The 18,781-nt window shown below is 38.5% G+C and overlaps 1 protein-coding gene across 3 annotated transcripts in view; it reads right to left on the reverse strand.

The window, feature by feature from the left end:
* Positions 1–11,714: 11,714 nt before the first annotated feature.
* TMEM38B (transmembrane protein 38B) overlaps positions 11,715–18,781 on the reverse strand; it is a 30,604-nt gene continuing 23,537 nt past the window's right edge. For all 3 annotated transcript variants that reach the window (XM_040963000.1, XM_040963001.1, XM_040963002.1), the window contains exons 5-6: positions 17,992–18,109; positions 11,715–12,039 (exon numbers count right to left, since the gene is read on the reverse strand). In XM_040963000.1, coding sequence (XP_040818934.1) covers positions 11,827–12,039; positions 17,992–18,109 — 331 coding nt within the window. In that variant the 3' untranslated portion in view covers positions 11,715–11,826. The remainder of the gene's footprint in view (positions 12,040–17,991; positions 18,110–18,781) is intronic.

Below are 18,781 nucleotides of genomic sequence, written 5' to 3' on the forward strand. Positions count from 1 at the left end.
TCAGTGATTTCAACTCTATATCATTCTGAAAAAGACCATTCTACAGGGGTGATCACTGGTTGTCAGAGTTCAGGGATGAGAGTAGCTGAATAATCGAGACAGGTTTGATTTTTAAGGGATTTTGTTGTTGTTTTCCTTTGCTTTGTTTCCTTTTTGTGCATAAGTGACAGTGCAAATATTCTACAATATTCTGTAAGGATGAATAGCTGATATAATGCATTTATTAAAACCCACAGTCCTACACAACAGAGGAAACATTGATGTATATGAAGGACTTTTAGAATATCATGTAGGGACTTAAGGGCTCTTAGGTTGGGATATAGGATGTGGAAAGACAATCTAAGAAATGTATGAAATCACTTCACTAACCTAAGTGATTCTGGAAACGAGCAAAGCTGACATAGCTAAAAACGCACAGTACCTTACCCCTGTCTTCTACTTGGTATTTTTTAGCATCGTTGCAGGTTAACAATTTTGATACTGATATGCAAGAATACTACATTTGGATAATTAAGTAGACATATAGCAGCTGGTTCTAAGCTTCTCTCACCTGTTGGAATGGAGTTTACAGCAGAGGAGAGAACTAGAATGATTCATGCAGGAATGCATTTCAGTGGCAGTCATCGGTATGAGCTTGTGAGGAAGCTGATGGAGATACAATGGTCGCCTGTAGAGCTACATAGAAGTAGGTAAATCCCATGAGGATAAGTACACACACACAGTTGTCTTTGCTCGGTCAGCTGAGAAGGCTTAGAAGCACCAGCGCCCTAGGGCCAACAAGCACACCTAAGACTCAGGGTGGTTGCTTTTTTTCCCTAATATTTATGTATTTTTATTGGAAAGGCAGATTTACACAGAGAAGAAGAGAAAGAAAGATCTTCCATCTGCTGCTTCACTCCCCAAGTGCCCACAACAGCCAGAGCTGAGCCAATCTGAATCCAGGAGCCACTTTCAGCAGACCTGAAAGCAGTTGCAGGATACCAGGGCTTTGGATCACCTCTCACTGCTTTCCCTGGCTACAGAGAGCTGACTGGGAAATGGAGCAGGCAGGACCTGAACTGGATCCCGGAGCTTGCAAGGTAAGGATTTAGCCATTGAGCTATTATGCCAAGCCCTATGACTCATGTTTTAGTTCCAACTATAAGGTTCTTTGGAGAAATGGCTGATTCTAAATTTGAGGCAGGAAATATACAAGATAAGCCTGGAGCACCTATTAAATTTTAAAAAGAAGAAAAGAAAAATCAGAGGCTGGCACTGTGACACAGTAGGTTAAGCTGCTAGCTGCAGTGCTTGCAGTTAATATGGGTGCTGATTTGAGTTGCAACTGCTCCAGTTCCCATCCAGCTCCTAATGCACCTGGGAAAAACAGCAGAGGTACTTCAGTGCTTAGGCTCTGGCACATACTTGGGTGACTCAGATAAAACTTCTGGATCACAGCTTCAGCCTGAAACCAAGATGGAAGATCTCTCTGTGCCTCTCTGCCTGTCACAGAAATAAATGAACCTCAAAAGAAATAGAGTAATTGGGGAGGCATTTAGCTCTGAGATTAAGAGCTGGGGTTAGAGGCTTGTACCCCATACTGGAGTACCTGGGCTCCTCTGCTCCTGGCTCTGCCCTTCTGACTCGTTTTCTGTTAAGACAAGCCTTACCGGACTGAGGCCTCAAGTACATGGGAGACTTGGGTGGAGTGCACAATTCGTGGTTTCAGCCCTGGCACATTGGAAGAGGACCAGCAAATAGGAACTGCCTCTGTTTCTCTGTCCCTATGTAAATACATATTTTTAAATTTGTTTCTTAAAAAAAGAGAGTAACTTTACAGTGAATAAACTTGGCATTCACGACTTTAGGTGATCAAAGTGGAACTCAATAGCTAAACATCGTATTGGGGCAGGGATTTGGTGCCGTGGTTGACCCCACTTGGAATGCCCACATCTCATATTTGAGTATGTTCTATCTTCAGTTCTGCTCATGTCTCCAGCTTCCTGCTAATATATACCCTGGGAGGCAGGAAGCAGTGGGTCTCTGCCACACACAGAACAGACCGAGTTCTGAGCTCCTGGCTGCAGCCAGGCCTACCCTCAGTTGCTGTGAGCATGTGGGGAGAAACCAGTACATGGAAGATCTGCTTTGCTCCGTCTTGCCTTTCAAATATACAAATTGTCTATGGTTGATAAATACAAGCCACACTGAATATGTACCTTTGATCTGATGTGATAAAAATGGCACATTATCTCTCCTTAAACTCCCTTTTAATTAAAAAAGAATGAACCATAGTCCTATTTTAATCACAAGAAATGTATCAGATAAATCACAATCAAGAGACATTCTACAAATGTGTGGCCAATACACTTCAAAACAATCAAAATAATCAAAAACAGAAAAATGTCTGAGAAAGTTGATCAGAGAAGCCTACCAAGACAGGAAAAACAAATACAATACAGCATTCTACATGACACTGATAAGGGAAGGCAGAGAAAGAAATGGAAAAAGAATATTATAGAATATTATGCATACAAATAAAGGGACACTGAATAAAATATAAACTTAATTTTAAAACTATATTTTTCATATAGATTAACAAGAACCAATTAGGAAGTAATATTGCTGAAATTTTTCTAGTTAAACTGGCAATCATTTTAATGAAAAATTGTAAAAAGTAATAAGCCTAATAAAAAATTCAAACTTACGCAAAAAAAAATAATGCAAGAGGTATGTCATTGAACATAAATGGGAAGATTTAATATTGAATAAACAAGCAGTCTTTCCAAACCAGTTTCTAGATTTAATACAGTGCTGATTAGATTCACTGTTATTAAACTCAAGCAAACTAGTTAAATATCTCCAAGTATAAATCAGCTTTTTAGAGACTCATATTTAAAAAATAAAAATAATGGAAAAAGTATGCATTACAGATATTAAAATATTATTAAACTTGTAATAATAGATTTTTTAAGTAAGAAAGGTAAGTAGGACTGAGGGGAAACTAGACAGTGTGGTTTTCCAAGCTCGCCCCGTGAAAGATGTCATCCTAGAGTTTGTAAGAATGCAGATTTCTTGGCTTCTCGCCTAGCTGTTCCAAGTCATGAAAACAGGAAAGTGCCCTCAAGCTTGAAGACCGCCACCCTACGACGGTCAGGAGTATAACATATAATAACAGAAATCATCACCAGGCATCGTCCAACGCCTGGCAGAAGCTACACGGGAAGAGGTATTTCCGGAAGGGCTGGCTAGCTGCCCTCCCACCCCGGAGTGGCTTTGTCCTCACTCATTCCCCAGGGTCATATATATATGTATGTATCTTATACATCAAGTTATAGATATATACATATGTATATGATTGATGTATATCACAATCTAGAACTTTATAAAGTTGTCATGAATAACACATTCTCTTGGCACATAAAAATTAACTGTGATCAATAGTTTACTTGAAGGACAAGGAATTAAACCATGAGGAATACTTCAACGACCCTAAGAAATGCAATTCAGGGGCCTGGCACAGTAGCCTAGTGGCTAAAGTTCTTACCTTGCATGCCACAGGATCCCATAAGGGCAACAGTTCTAATCCTGGTGGCCCCACTCCCATCCAGCTCACTGCTTGTGTCCTGGGAAAGTAGTAGAGGATGGTCCAAAGCCTTAGAACCTAGTATCCACATGAGAGACCCAGAAGAAGCTCCTGGCTTCAAACAAAGATATTTCTGTCTTGCCTTCTCTCTGTAAATCTGCCTTTCCAAGAAAAATAAATAAATCTTTAAAAAATTGCAATTCAAGTGATACGGCCTAGTCACTCCCTTCTTGCTGGCCTGATTACTGGACCCCCTGGCAGGAACATCGCTGTAACAGTTGCACCTGTCTGCTGGAAATGCATGCCACTAGATATTTTGGTGACATAAGCTTCTCTTGGTCTGTGTTCAAGCTCACAGACACATTTGATTTACTGGTCTCTAACTGGCTGTAAGATGATGTGCTGGTGCAGCTCTTGCAGACACTGTTACTTTCCCACTTCCAAACAGAAGCTTCTGGACATGGTTAAAGAAAACTCACCTGGATGGGCAAACCTGCTGCCATTGCAACTACATTCTTTAAACTTCCCTTGAGCCTTCACCACTCTCCAGGCTGTGGGAGGAGAGTTCCCAGTTGGCAGTTTTCCCCATTCTCCACTCCAGTCACCTGAGTCTCCACCCACCTCACCAGTCCACCTATTACTTGTCGCAAGACAGGACATGCTGGACAATCAGTCAATGACATCATGTAATAGGTGCAGCACTTGGATCTACTAACTCCATCTTTATGTGCCTTTCCTCTCATAATCCTCTTATCTCCGATTCCTGCTAAACAGGTGTGTGTGTGTGTGTGTTGCTTTGTTTTGTTTTTTCTCTCTCAAAAGCTAATATTATTCATTCTGTACTCTGGATCCTAACCTCCAACTCAGCCTCCCTTCACCCCCAAGACCCCATCTGTCAATTTAGCACTTTTGTATCTCTACTCATGGGGCTGGCATCGTGGGGCAGCAAGTTAAGATGAAATTTGCAGACACAAGCAAATCTGGTGGTTGGGGCACCAGTTTGAGTCCCAGCTTCTCTGTTTCCAATCTAGTTTCCTATTAATGAGCCTGAGAAGGAAGCAAATGATAGCCTAAACACTCCTGCCACCAAGAGAAGACCAAAAAGCAGTCCCTGGCTCCTGGCTTCCGTCTAGCACAGACCTGGCTGTTGAGGCCATTTGGGGACTGAACCATCAGATGGTTCTCTCGATCTCCATCTTTGTCTCTCCTTCTCTGTCTCCAAGCCCTTCTAATAAATAAATAATTCTGTTTCTAAAAACAGATAATGATGTGTGACATAAGAAACATTAAACAACATAACAGAGTCCAGAATATTCTCTGAGTTATGAGAAAGCAGCATTGTTTAATAAGTGATAATGGATCAATCGGATATCCACATGAGAAAAGAGGGACAAGGAAGGAGCAGTCTGACTCCTTGCTCACACCATCTGAGAAAAGCCCCATATGGAATATAAATCTTAGAATTAAATATGCTTAATTATTAATACAGTAAAAATACAAGCCAATAGAGTGGAATGACGTATTTTTAAAACAAAGCTGACAGTGCACACATACACACACGTCCTCTACATAAATGAAAGACTAGTGAGGGTGGGAGAGAACACATGGGCAAGAAATCAGAAAAGACACTTCACGAAAGAAGAGATTCACTGTCCAATAAACTTGAAGCATTCAACCTCACTAATCCAGGAAACACCCATTTGAAAACAGGAAACAAGTCTATACTTTGACCAGAGTTGCTAAGTTTAAAAGACGGGTAAGACCTAGTACTGGTAACATGGTAAGAAACTGGAACTCTCACACACTGAGGGTGGGAGTGGAAGTTAAGCCCAATCCAACCATTGTAGAAAACTTTTTAGAATTGTCTACAAAAGTTTAATACGCTACGCCACAATTTTACTCCTTAGAATTTACTGCAGAAAAATGTATATATGCTTGCACCAAAAGATATGCATAAAAATGTTTATAGTAGCAATATTTTAAATAGCTCCAAAGTGGAAACAATCTAAAATTCAATTAACACAATGTAATGGATATATAAATTCGTACTAATAATGAAAATGAACCACGGCTACAGAGTTAATTCAGATGAATCTCACAAACACCTCATTACACAAAGTAAGGCAACAAAGATAAACATAGTATAGTTCCACCTATATAAAATTTAAAATAATCAGTACAAATATTTTTGGTATTCAAAGTCAAGACATTGGTTACCTCTGCAAAAGGAAGTGTAGCTTCTAGAAAATGAGAAGGTGCTGATGATATTTCGTTTTTGGAGCTGTGTTGTAGTTACATGAACAGGTTCTCTTCATGATCATTCAATAAGACAAGCACTTGCGGTCAGTGTACTTGTAAGAATGCAATCAACCGAAACTTTTACCTGCAAACTAGGTAAGTTTTTTTTTTTTTTCAAGAATTGTGACTGTAAAAAAAAAAAAAGAAAGAAATGTGACTGTGTCTATTACTGATTATTTGCCTTGACAGCTCCTCTCACCCTGTTCCCTGTGAATGGCCTAGGAAAAGCAGCAGAAGGCAGCCCGAGGGTTTGGGCTCCTGCCACCTACATGGGAGACTCAAAAGAAGTTCCTGGCTCCTGACTTCAGCCTGACCTAGGACTGACCATTGTAGTCATCTGAGAAGTGAACCAGCAGGTGAAAAATTCCCCCCTCCCCCATCTCTCCCTTTAACTCTTTCAAAATAGATAATAAATCTTTAAAGAAATCAAACAGAACAATGCAACTTAACAAGCCACTGTAGCAGATTCCTTTCACAATATTCTCAATGAGAGACCATTTTTATTAAAGCTAAATTTTAAATTCTATATACTTATATACCCATTATCAACTTTATTCTTTTACTAATGCTGCAATTCTACAGAGGTTAAAGAAACATCTGAAGACAAAGGCTTTGTGTCACAATGAGTTAAGCTGCCACACCAGTGCGAGTTCGAGCCCCAGCTGCTCTACTCTCTGTCCTGACCCCTGCTAACATGTTTTAGAAAGCAGATGGCCTGAACACTTGGGTCTTGCCACCTACATAGGAGACCAAATGCAGGTCAAGGCTCCTGGCTTTGGCTTGGCCCAACATCACTGTTGCAGCTATTTGCAAAGTGAACCAGTGAATTGAGGATATTTCTACATCTCTCTCCCTGGAATTCTTTCTTCAAATAAATCTGAAAAGATGAGAGAGATTGTTTCTATGTCTTCACTATTGTAGATTGTGCTGCTGTAAATAGAGGATTACAGATTCCTTTCTCACATGCAGGTTTCATTTTCTTTGAGTATGTTCCCAGGAGTGGGATACCTATCATACGGCAGATCAATTTTCAGTTCTCTTGGCACTCTCCATACTGACTTCCACAGTGATGGTACCAGCCTACACTCCCAACAGTGAAGAAGAGTACCTTTTCCCCACATCCACACCAGCAGGCGTTGTTAGGGGAGTTCTGACTGTAAGCCAATGTCATTGCAGTTAGGAGGAACCTCAATGTGGTTTTTATTTAATTCCAAGAAGCCTGTCACAAGAGGAATGGACAAAGAAACTGGGAACATCTACTCTATAGAACACAACTCAGCCATTAAAAAGAATGAAATTCTACCATTTGCAAAAAAAAAAAAAAAAAAGGTCTCATCTAGAGACCATCATGCTCATTGAAATAAGCCAATCCCAAAAGAACAAACATTCTATGTTCTCTCTCATATAAGCCAACCTTCATGAAAAATATGAGCTCAGTAGATATGCAGGTAAGCATGCAGGTACATATAGGCATCTAAAGGAACTATCATATCAAGTAAAGATACAGTATAGCATGCATTTCTACTTCCAAATCAAAGACAGACTCCCCATGAAACAGTTAAACCTATCTTGACAATAGGATGCTGGACTTTTCTGCCACTGTTTATATCTAAAATGTCAGGATACAGTTAAACAGAATGATGGACTTAGGACTTTTTAAAGATTACACTATCATAATAATATAGCGAAATGGAGGAAAGCAGATTGGGGAAGAAGAGGGAAATAAAACAAAGATGATAGAGAAAGAAGAAATATCTTAAATTACTAAATTTCCCCAAGGGGAATCCTCCCTCATTTTACCCAATCTAAATCACCTTACTTAATTCTCGATTCTATTTAATATAGGCATTTTTATATGTACCATGTAACATTTTTTAACATTTATTTATATTTATTGGAAAGTCATATATACAGAGAAGAGGAAAGACAGAGAGGAAGATCTTCAGTTCACTGATTTACTCCCCAAGTGGCCACAATGGCCAGAGCTGAGCCAGTACAAAGCCAGGAACCCAGATCCTCCTCTGGGTCTCCTACGTGGATGCAGGGTCCCAAGACTTTGGGCTGTCCTCAACTGCTTTCCCAGGCCACAAGCAGGGAGCTGGAAAGGAACTGGGGCGGCTGTGACATGAATCAGCACCAATATGAGATCCCAGTGCCTACAAGGAGAGGACTTTTGCCACTAGGCTACCATGCCCAGTTCCTATCATGTAACTTTTTAATGTCATGGATCACCTGACAGTCTGCCATATAAATTCACCAGGGGTCTATTTGTGTGCACACCAGATGGTTAGTCCATCTTCTACAAATATGCACTTGCATTCTATGATTCAGTATAGGCTACTCTGTGGTAACCTGATATCTATACTGAATTTATTACTCTTTACTTGATTTTTTTTTTATTGGAAAGGCGGATATACAGAGAGGAGAAACAGAGAGGAAGATCTTCCGTCCGATAATTCACTCCCCAAGTGAGCGCAACGGCCGATGCTATGCCGGTCCAAAGCCAAGAGACTTCTGGGTCTCCCACCCGGGCGCAGGGTACCAAAGCTTTGGGCCGTCCTTGACTGCTTTGCCAGGCCACAGGCAGGGAGCTGGAAGGGAAGTGGGGCTGCCAGGATAGAACCGGCGCCCATATGGGATCCCGGGCATGCAAGGCGAGGACCTTAACCACTTGGGCCACCGCGCCAGGCCCTTGACTTGATTTTTAAAGTACCTGCTATTGAGCCTGGTGCAGCAGCCTAGTCAAGAGTCAAGGATGGCCCAAAGCCTTGGCACCCTGTACCTGCATGGGAGACCCAGAAGAAACTCCTGGTTCCTGGCTTTGCATCAGCTCAGCTTAGGCTGCTGAGGCCACTTGGGAGTGAATCAGCAGATGGAAGATCTTTGTCTCTCCTTCTCTCTGTAAACCTTTCCAATAAAAATAAATAAATCTAATTTTTTTAAATAAAGAATCTGCTATTATCACATTCTTATTTATCTTTTTCACAGCAGAGTTGTATTAAACCAAAATGAATCCTGCCCAAATCAAATCCCTGCATAGGCTGAAACAGAAAAGCCTACAGCACAAGAAAAGCTTGCAGCACAAATACAAATACAGAAAAGGCGACCATTCTAAATAAACACATGCTGATCTTCAAGAGGCGGATGCAAAAAGCAGGACTAACACACTTACTGGGCTTCAACTAACAACACAGTATTTCTCTTCAAGGCGTTTCCCCAAGTCCTCTTTTATTTGGAATTCCTCAGATTGGTATTTACCTTCCCAACTCAGAAGTGGACAAAGATTTCTTAAGACAGAGAAAGTAATAGCATAAAAGGAAATATTGGGAAATAGAACTTCTTCAAAGTTAAAATTCTCTGCTCATTAAATCATCACTTAAAAAAAACTTTAAAAAAAAAAAGATGTATTTATTTGAAAGGCACACTTATAGAAATGGTGAGAGAGAGAAAGAGGCATATCTTCCATTTGCTGGTTGACTGCCCCAGATGGCTAAAAAGGGGTTAAAGCCAGGAGCTTCATCCGGCTCTCCCACGTGGGTTTAGGGGCCCAAACACTTGTGTCACCTTTCACTGCTTTCCCTGGAGCATTAGCAGAGAAACTGACTGGAAGTGGAATAGCCAGGACTCAAACCAGTGCTCATACGAAATGCCAGAGTTGAAAATACTGTCCAGAAAGTCAGTATTTATCAAAGGATAGATACTCAATATATATAAAGAACTCCTACAACTTAACAATATACAGCAAATCCAAAATATATGAATAAAGATCAGAACAGACATTTCACAGAGAATGACGTACAAATAGCCAAAATGCACAGGGGAAAAAATGTTCTATCTCGTTAATCACCAGGGAGACACAAATTAAAATCATAAAAACCACAAATCATCCACTAGAAACAGATGGGATTAAGATGTTTGGCAACATTAATGCTTGGTAAGGATGTAGAGCAACTTGAACTCTCAGACATCATGGACATTATTCTGGAGTATAAAATAATACAATCACTTTGGGAAAACAATTGAACAGTTTTTTATCAAACCACATGTACACTAATATGTCTTTCCCAGTTATCTGTTCCCCATTTGAACAAAAGAATTTATTTTACTCCATTTGAAACACCCCAGACTAGATAGACATGAATAAAATGAGTAAATGATAACATAATCATACAGTAGAATTTTATAAAGCAATTAAAATGAAATAAATGCAACATTGTGGATGAATTCAAAAAACAGTAAGCTGAGTCTGAAAGAAGTATACACAGAAGAGAATACATATCCTGATTCTATTTATAATAAGTTCAGTGGGAAAAAGGAGTAACTTCTTGGCGTGTCTGCTTACATTTATAGTTAGGATTTGAGGTAATATGATTATGTGCACGTGTCAAAACTCAGAGTCCTCACACTAGTGAACAGTGCATTTTGTTGCATGCAAACTCAAACTCAAAAGAGAAAAAACAGTGAAGAAAATTAATTTTGTGAAACATGTCCAAATATATAAAGGAACAATATGACCCTTCCACTTAACCAAATGGCTACATGACTAAAATGCAGTTTTTACAAAAAAAGCAAACACTCCCACACTCCTCACTTTCTTAGCCTTATGTCTTGCTTAATACTTATTCACAGTCTTTATTATCACAAGAACATATTTGTTTTACATCTTTCCACCACTAGAATATAAACTCCAAGAGAGCTGGCCTTCTTTGTTTCCTGTAGTTCTTGTTCCTAGAACGGCTGACATTACAGGACATTCACTGAATAAACAAATGTACATACATTATCATCAAAGATGAATTTACACTGGAGGGCAAACACTATAAAGGCTTTACATGGGGAGGAGGGGATGGTGAACATTCTAGACCGTATTATCCCATCTCCAACATTCCACTTGACCAATGAATTTATGATTTGAAGTAAATTTTAATGAATTGGTGTCTGCAGCTTAAAATAATAATATATGAGCATGTAGATTAAAGTGTAATATAGCTACACATAAGCTAGGAAGAGATGTTCAACTAGAAAACTGAAAAAAGAAAGTAGCTCCTAGAGAGGAACAGAAAAGGAGAATTATTTAATTCAGCTAATACTTTCTGCTGAATCGTCAACGCACTCAGACCCACTGATCTGAAAGATCAGAAAGAACATGTGAAATCCGGAAAAATCTCAGCCACATTAAAACAAGTATTATTTAAGGAGAGGGAATAAGCTACAACCCTAAAAGGAAACATGGATGTACTGCTAATGTATTAAAAATTACATTCTTTTGGAGGAAAAAAAATACCCAGTTTTGAAAAAACAAGTACATAAAAGGTCTTTGGATTAAAATCCATGTTAATATTTTGTCTTTAATTAAAAGTAATACTAGAAACATAATTAAACAAGACTGCAAATGTTTTTCTCCTAATATGGGTAAAAAAGGCAACGCTCGCATTTGAAATACAAACCAGTAATTTATTTACATTTATAATAAACAAAGTGTTTTAGAAAAAGTTTAGTCATTTTCTAAATTAAATAGGAATTGCCATACTTAAAAATTACAATGGTAAAATTAAATAAACATTTAATTCTATTGCATTAAAGCTCAAACACATTTAAATTAACAATATGTATGAAAATCTCTAAATTCTTTAAAGCTTAAAATTTTTCTTTTGAAATGATAGATATCTTTTCTATCACTTTTCTAAAATATAGTCTTCTTCAATCAATATAAATCTATTCAAATAATCACAAAACAGAATTCCTACATCACTAAAACAAATTCACATTATATAACTCTCAACATTGAAAAATACAATCCAGAAAAAGCTAGACACCTTGAAACAGAAAGAATTTCTTCCTTTTTCTCACCTCCATTCTTCACACGTAATCTTTATTTCACATTATTCACCTAGAAATATTATCACAATCTGGTAGGTAGATAAGAAAAAAATTTTTTTTCTTTTAGAATTCACCAAGGACATTTACTCAGTCTTCTTATTATGTTTCTTTTTCACAGGATCTGAAGCCTCAGCTACAGGTTTTGAGGCTGATGACCCAGTGCCATTGGAAGATGGTTTGGTTTCACTTTTCTTCTCAAAGGAAAACTGCTGCTGCCAGCCAAACAGCATCCGACTCAACGTATCCTCAAAGGGGGCGAGAGTCACGCTCGAAGTCTCTGTAATCATCATGGTTAACTGGGGGGAAAGAGTTCAGTTGGAATTTCAGTACAAATGCTTTCTATTTCTCAATACTGAGAGAGAAAAGTAAATAAAAACAGGATTCACATTGCATTCATAATCCACACAAAAGCAAGTTCTTGAACAATTTTTGCTCTCTATGAACTTACATTTAGAAGTAAAAAAAAATACTTATTAAAAACAATTTTTAAATACCCCATTTTAGGTGCCAAATGAGCAATATAACCATCTCCACAAAAATATATTAAATATTCAAAGAAAATAGATAAAATGTTATCTACTGTCTACACCAAATGACCAATACAGGTATCATTATATGCACTTCACATACAAGTACTATGCTATAAATGCTTCATATTATTTAATTTAATCCAACAAGTTTTTTATTGTTACACTCATCATAGGGATGTGAAATCAGTGTTAAAAGGTTAAATAATTTGTCCAAATATACAAAGCAGTAAGTTGTAAAGCAGTTTGCAACACTCAGATTTCAACTCGACTTTTAAGATTTATTTTTATTGGAAAGGCAGAATTACTGAGAGGAGGAGAGACAGAGAGAAAGATCTTCTGTCTGCTGATTCACTCCCAAAGTGATTGCAACAGCTAGACCTGTGCCAGCCGTAAGCCAGGAGCCAAGAACTTCTGGGTCTCCCACATGGGTGCAGGGTCCCAAGGCTTTAGTCCATCCTGCATTGCTTTCCTAGGCCACAAGCAGGGAGCTGGATAGGAAGTGGGGTCAATGGAACATGAACTGGTACTCATATGGGATCCCACCACAAGCAAGGCGAGGATTTAGCCATTAGGCTGTCAGGCCCCACTGGCACCAGACCCCAGCTGAACTCATTACCCTACACATTACCCTAGAATGCCTGAAGTTCTGTAAAATCTTCCTTGAATAGTATAAACTGTTAAGTTTAAAAGAAAAAAAAAAAAAGAAAAGAAATGGAGCTAAAATATACTTAATTAAATTCAGAAAAAAAATACAAATCCTTCCAGAAATTAGGGACAAAAGGAATAAGTAAATAAATTTGGGGTCCTAGGTGGTTCCACATGAATTTTTAAATATTTTTTCTGTTTCTCTTAAATGATGACGGAATGCTGTTAGAACCCATAAAGTATATATTATAATTACTGTTCACTTAACAATGTTTCCTACTATATGAACATGGAGTTTCTTTACATTTGTTTGTAACTGCTCTGATTTCTGTCATCAATGTTTTAGAGTTTATGCTGTTAAAACCCCTATGTTCTTGGTCAGAATTATTCCTAAGTATTTAATTTTTTTTGATACAATTATAAATGTGACTCTTTACAAAAAAAAAAAGCATACAGCAGGCCTGGTGTGGTAGCCTAGTGCCCAAAATCTTCGCCTTGCCTGCCCAGGATGCCATCCCATGTGGATGTCGGTTCATATCACGGAAGCTCCACTGAATGGCCCAAAGCCTTGGGATCCTAAGCCCCTGTGGAAGACCCTGAGCAGGCTCCTGGCTTCGGATCATCTCAGCTTTGGCCATTGTGACCACTTGGGGAGTGAACTAGCAAATGAAAGAACTTTTTCTGACTCTCCTTCTTTCAGTAATTCTGACTTTCCAATAAAAAAAATAATAAAAATAAATCTTTTTAAAAAAATTCACAAACTCAAGGAACCACAAAGTACTGTCCCTAAGAGGTACTGTAGAAATCTATCATCCCACCTATAATTTTCCCACCTATAATTTTTATATATGCAATCAAGTCATCAAGAGGTAGAGTATAGAGCACTCCCAGTTCTTTATCTGACAACGCCATGTTCAGAGACGTTCAGATTTGCTCAAGAAATTAATATCAGAATGGATCTGAGTGGGAGAACTTTAAGGTCCAAAACAGTAAAAAGTCTAAGTATTTCCAGGAGCCATTTCCTCCAGCTAACAGATACTGACTCTAAAAGGTTTTTAAAGGGAATTGCAGAAAAAGCAGATATCTATTAGAAGAAAGTTAAGTACAATGCATAAAAGGTAACAGTTAAAAATAATCCACAGGGAAAACGTCTTACTACATACTGCTAAGTAGAATGAGACCAGAACAAGAGTTACAAAGTACCCTAATGCACATAAATTAAAATTCATATTCATGTAAAGCTGTCAAAGCACTACATGTCACTAATATACTTGTCATTTATTATTAAATACACTATTAAAATAATACATTTCTTATTTATTTTTGAACAGCATCATCTTAAGATTGAGTGTATTTTTTTATGAAAGGCAGAAAGAGGAAAAGTGCTCTTCCATTTGCTGTTCACTCCCTGATGGCTGCAATGGCCAGCGTCGACTCAGGACAAAGCCAGGAGCCCAAGCACACAGGCCATCTTCTGGGCTTTCCCAGGCACAGGAACAGGGATCTGGACCAGACGCAGAACAGCTGGGACTCACGATGCTCCAATTTGGGATGCCAGCATCACAAAGATCGGCTTAACCATTGTGTTACAAAGCTGGCTCCAAAGTACATTGTTCACAACTAATTGTAGTACATGAATCTGACCCCAATAAAAAGAAATGTAATACATATACATAACCCAGGATTTCATATGGCCCTCAGTCTTTCGCCAGGGCCAATACAAAAGACACAACTACACAAAACTTCTGAAAAGTGCTGAAGAACAAGCAATAGAGGCAGACACTGAGAAGGCTACTATCCCTAAGAGAAAAGAAATGAGTAGAGTGAGCTCCACATTCACCAAGGCTTTTTTTTCCAGGAAAATGTGCCAAATCATAGGGAACAGGAAGCAGAAATTCCATGGGCTATTGAGATAAGGCGGTATCTGACAAAACTAACTGAAAATTTGAAGGCAGTAAAGCCCAAAGAGGAAGAAAACATTTGGAAATGAGTCAAAAATTCATGGTAGTATGCCCTGGAAGAGTTCAGTAACCTTGATATATAATGTACATAAGGAGGAAGAAAATTCAAATGCAAAGTAAAGATCACCAATTCAGACAACCAAGAGCCCGAGGTAGATGCTTCAGGAACCAGCTTCTGAGAACCAGCACAAACGTGCTGAACTTCCCAGGGATATCCCTCAGGCTGAGGCTGAGACCCCAAACCTAAAATAGAATACTACCAACAAAGATCAAAACCAACCAACAAAAGGATTGAAATAATGTGTTACTCCATCACACTTAGCTGCCAGAATAAAGTTCAACACAGTCCTCCCTTCAAGGACGTTACTGATTGGCTATCTGGAGACAGGAAAGTAAATCAGCAGTTAACAGACAGTGAAGACTAAGTGCAATGATAGAGGTTGGTCCAGAAACACTCAAGTGAGAGATACGGATATGAAAGGCATGACCATATACATAACCATAAAGACACAAATATAAATATAGTCACTTGGAGAGAAGACAGAATAGAAAGAGTTGAACATAAAATTGACCTTTGAGTTTATGCTGATACTAGCAAAGATCTAAGAACTTTCCCCTACTAAATTACTCCTTAGAATAAATGGCAACAGTGAGATACTGGCATTCTTATCTTGGTCCTAGCTTCATTTAATTGACTGCTAAAAAAAGAGAGAGAGAGAGAGAAAATAGTTCAAATCAAAAACAACACTCCTTTGTCAGAAAAAAAAAAATGCCAACATCTTACATCCTTTTACAAAATCCAAAAGAGACAAATGTCAGTTTAAGATATCTTATAAGAAAATGTACTGGTAGTTTTCAAAGTGCTTTGGGGCCAACTTGATCGCTCAACCAGCGAATCCTCCACCTTCAAGTGGCGGCATCCCATATGAGTTCCGGTTCAAGTCCTGGCTGCTCCACTTCGCATCCAGCTCCCTGCTTGTTGGAAAGCACTATAGGATGGCCCAAAGCTTTGGGACCCTGCACACACATGGGAGACCCAGAAGATGCTCCTGGCATTAGACTGGCTCAGCTCCAGCTACTGCAGCCATTTGGGGAAAGAACCAGTGAATAAAGGATCTTTCTGTCTATCTCTCTTTTCTGTAAAACTACCTTTCCAATAAAAACAAATCTTAGCAAAAAAAAATAAATAAATAAGAAGAAGGAAAGAAAAAAAAAGAAATCCAGTGCTTTAGTGAAAGCTCCATTCCCTACAAGCTTATCACTGGCTTAAAGTATTACTGGCATCAGAAATTACTGCTGAAATAGAACTAAAACATTCAAAAAATAGTTTTAGAAGTCAGGCTCTTATCAATTTTGACTTACCAAGGTGACAGAAATGTTATTGTGAAAAACAGAATAAACTCCTATTTTCTTTTGCAAATTAAATATAAAATTATCTCCTCATTTAACAAAATATATAAAGCATCAAACTAAACTAAATAGCATTGAGCTTTGTGTTTTTTGATTTTACCAAGAAGGGGGAAAAAGTAGAAATAGTCAAGAGAACCGTTTTTCCAACATATTTCAAACTATAAATTCAGGCAAACAAAATATTTAAAACTCTGTTACACTCTTTATATAAAATCACCAGTTAACATTTCAAACACAAAGAAGAGTATGTCACATAACATAAATTCCTTAGGGAATAAAAGGTACTTCACACTTTTTAAAATATTTATTTTTACTGGAAAGGCATTTTTTTAAATTGGATTTACAGAGAGAAGGAGATACAAACAGACCTTCATCCATCAATTCACTTCCCAGGTGGCCACAACAGCTGGAGCTGAGTTGATCCTAAGTCAAGAACCAGGAATCTCTTCTGTGTCTCCCACACAGGTGCTGGGTCCCAAGGCTTTGGGCTGTGCTCAACTACTTTCCCAGGCCACAAGCAGAGAACTAAATGGGAAATGGAGTAGCCAGGACACAAGCCAGTGCCCATATGGGAACCCAGTGGATGCAAGGTGAGGCTTTAGCCACTGAGCCATCACTGGTTCCTACTTTTATATCTCCTTTAGGACCTACCATGAGGGTACAATGAATGAGGAATAGATATAACATCTTCCGCAGATGAAAATTTTAAACACAACTACAACACATCTACACTAGGTAAGAAAAATGTGCATGATGAATCTCTCTGCCCAGAACACACATATCTTCCTGTCTTCATCTGCTCAAATTCAAATAATCCTTTACAGTTAGTACAACTGAAGTGTACACACTATTAAACTTCCACCAATGTCTCCAGTGACTCACCTGATTGCCTGACAATCAGCCCTGACCAAAGATCTTTATCAATTCTTATGTTACCTATAAGGTGGTATCATTCATTATCAATAATTATCTACCTAAATGAGTCCAATAAATTAAAATCTTAGACTTTAAAATTTTACCATTGTTCTTTTCAAAACAGTGAGTAAATGTTTATTGCTAGTGTATACCTAAATAAACAAGTGTTGGAAGAGTTCACTCTACAGAGACCTGCAAAATAACATTTTGATCGTATTACAAACCAGCTACATGCAGCAGGGACACTTATTCTACTGATTAATAAAGCAAACTTAGTGCTTACTTTTATAAGGTTTAAAAGTAGGGTATACATTTAAAAAATTCCTTCACTGCAATAAAAAATAAAGATTCCTAGTATTTTCACAGTGAGCAGTGTTCTATCCGAAGGGAATCTGGATTACAGACTGTAATTCTGAGTTATAGGCACTTAGAACTCTTTGGGCCCAGCACCGTGGCCTAGCAGCTAAAGTCCTTGCCTTGAACACACCAGGATCCCTTATGGGCGCTGGTTCTAATTCCGGCAGCTCCACTTCCCATCCAGCTCCCTGCTTGTGAAGTGTGAAAGCAGTCAAGGACGGCCCAAAGCTTTGGGACCCTGCACCCGTGCGGGAGACCCGGAAGAGGTTCCTGGCTGCTGGCTTCAGATCGGCATAGCACCGGCCGTTGCACTCACTTGAGGAGTGAGTCAACGGACGGAAGATCTTCCTCTCTTTCTCTCCTCCTCTCTGTTCATCTGGCTTTGTAATGGAAATAAATAAATCTTTTAAAATAAAAAAAGAAACCTTACCTTTGTGGTCACAAGAAAGATGGTATAAAGGAACATCAGATTATGCTTAGATATTGCCAGATGTTTGGTATGCTGGAACGTGAAGATGACTGATCCCAGAAGGGTTACCTTAGAAGGGCTAAAAATTAAACATATTTTAAGTCAGAAAAATCATAAACATGGTCTATATCTATAAAACACCAAGTTGATGGGTTGTTAACAGACATAATAACAAAAATTTAGCAACTTTGAGAAATGATAAGGTATACAAAGTTACATATATTTCTTCAAAGCAAAATATACTAGCAAGTTTAGAATGCTGACACTGAGCGTGTCTTCCTTTACAATACTTCTGAAACACACTGGGCCAAATCACACCTCTTCACAATGAATTTAAAAGTTTCATATTCCACAGCACAATTTGGAATTAGTCTTAAAATAGTTCACAATGCTAAATAGGTTACCAGGGTGGGATGTTATAAGGAAAAGAGCGCCCACGTCTGTAGCATTTGTCTGTGACCGTGGTGCAAATACACTCGTTAGAACCTGTTTCTGCTGCTGCACCAAGTGACGAAGAAACGCAGAGAACTGGCTTTCGTAAAACAATATGAGCCAGTTCTAGCAAATCAGTTAGCTAACTCCAGCACAGCATAAAAGCTTTTCCTAATGCCTTAGCGACAAAGATACAACGGATATAATAAAATGTCCATTTACTAAGTGAGAAATACACTACCATGTTATTTGCTTGGTACATTTCTTTCGAATTTTGAATTTTATTGTACAGTTCCACAGAGTCTAGGATTTCCCCTGC

The sequence above is a fragment of the Ochotona curzoniae genome, unplaced genomic scaffold, assembly GCF_017591425.1.
Source record: "Ochotona curzoniae isolate NIBS_2020 unplaced genomic scaffold, NIBS_Ocur_1.0 scaffold_3208, whole genome shotgun sequence".
NCBI classification, from domain to species: Eukaryota; Metazoa; Chordata; class Mammalia; order Lagomorpha; family Ochotonidae; genus Ochotona; species Ochotona curzoniae.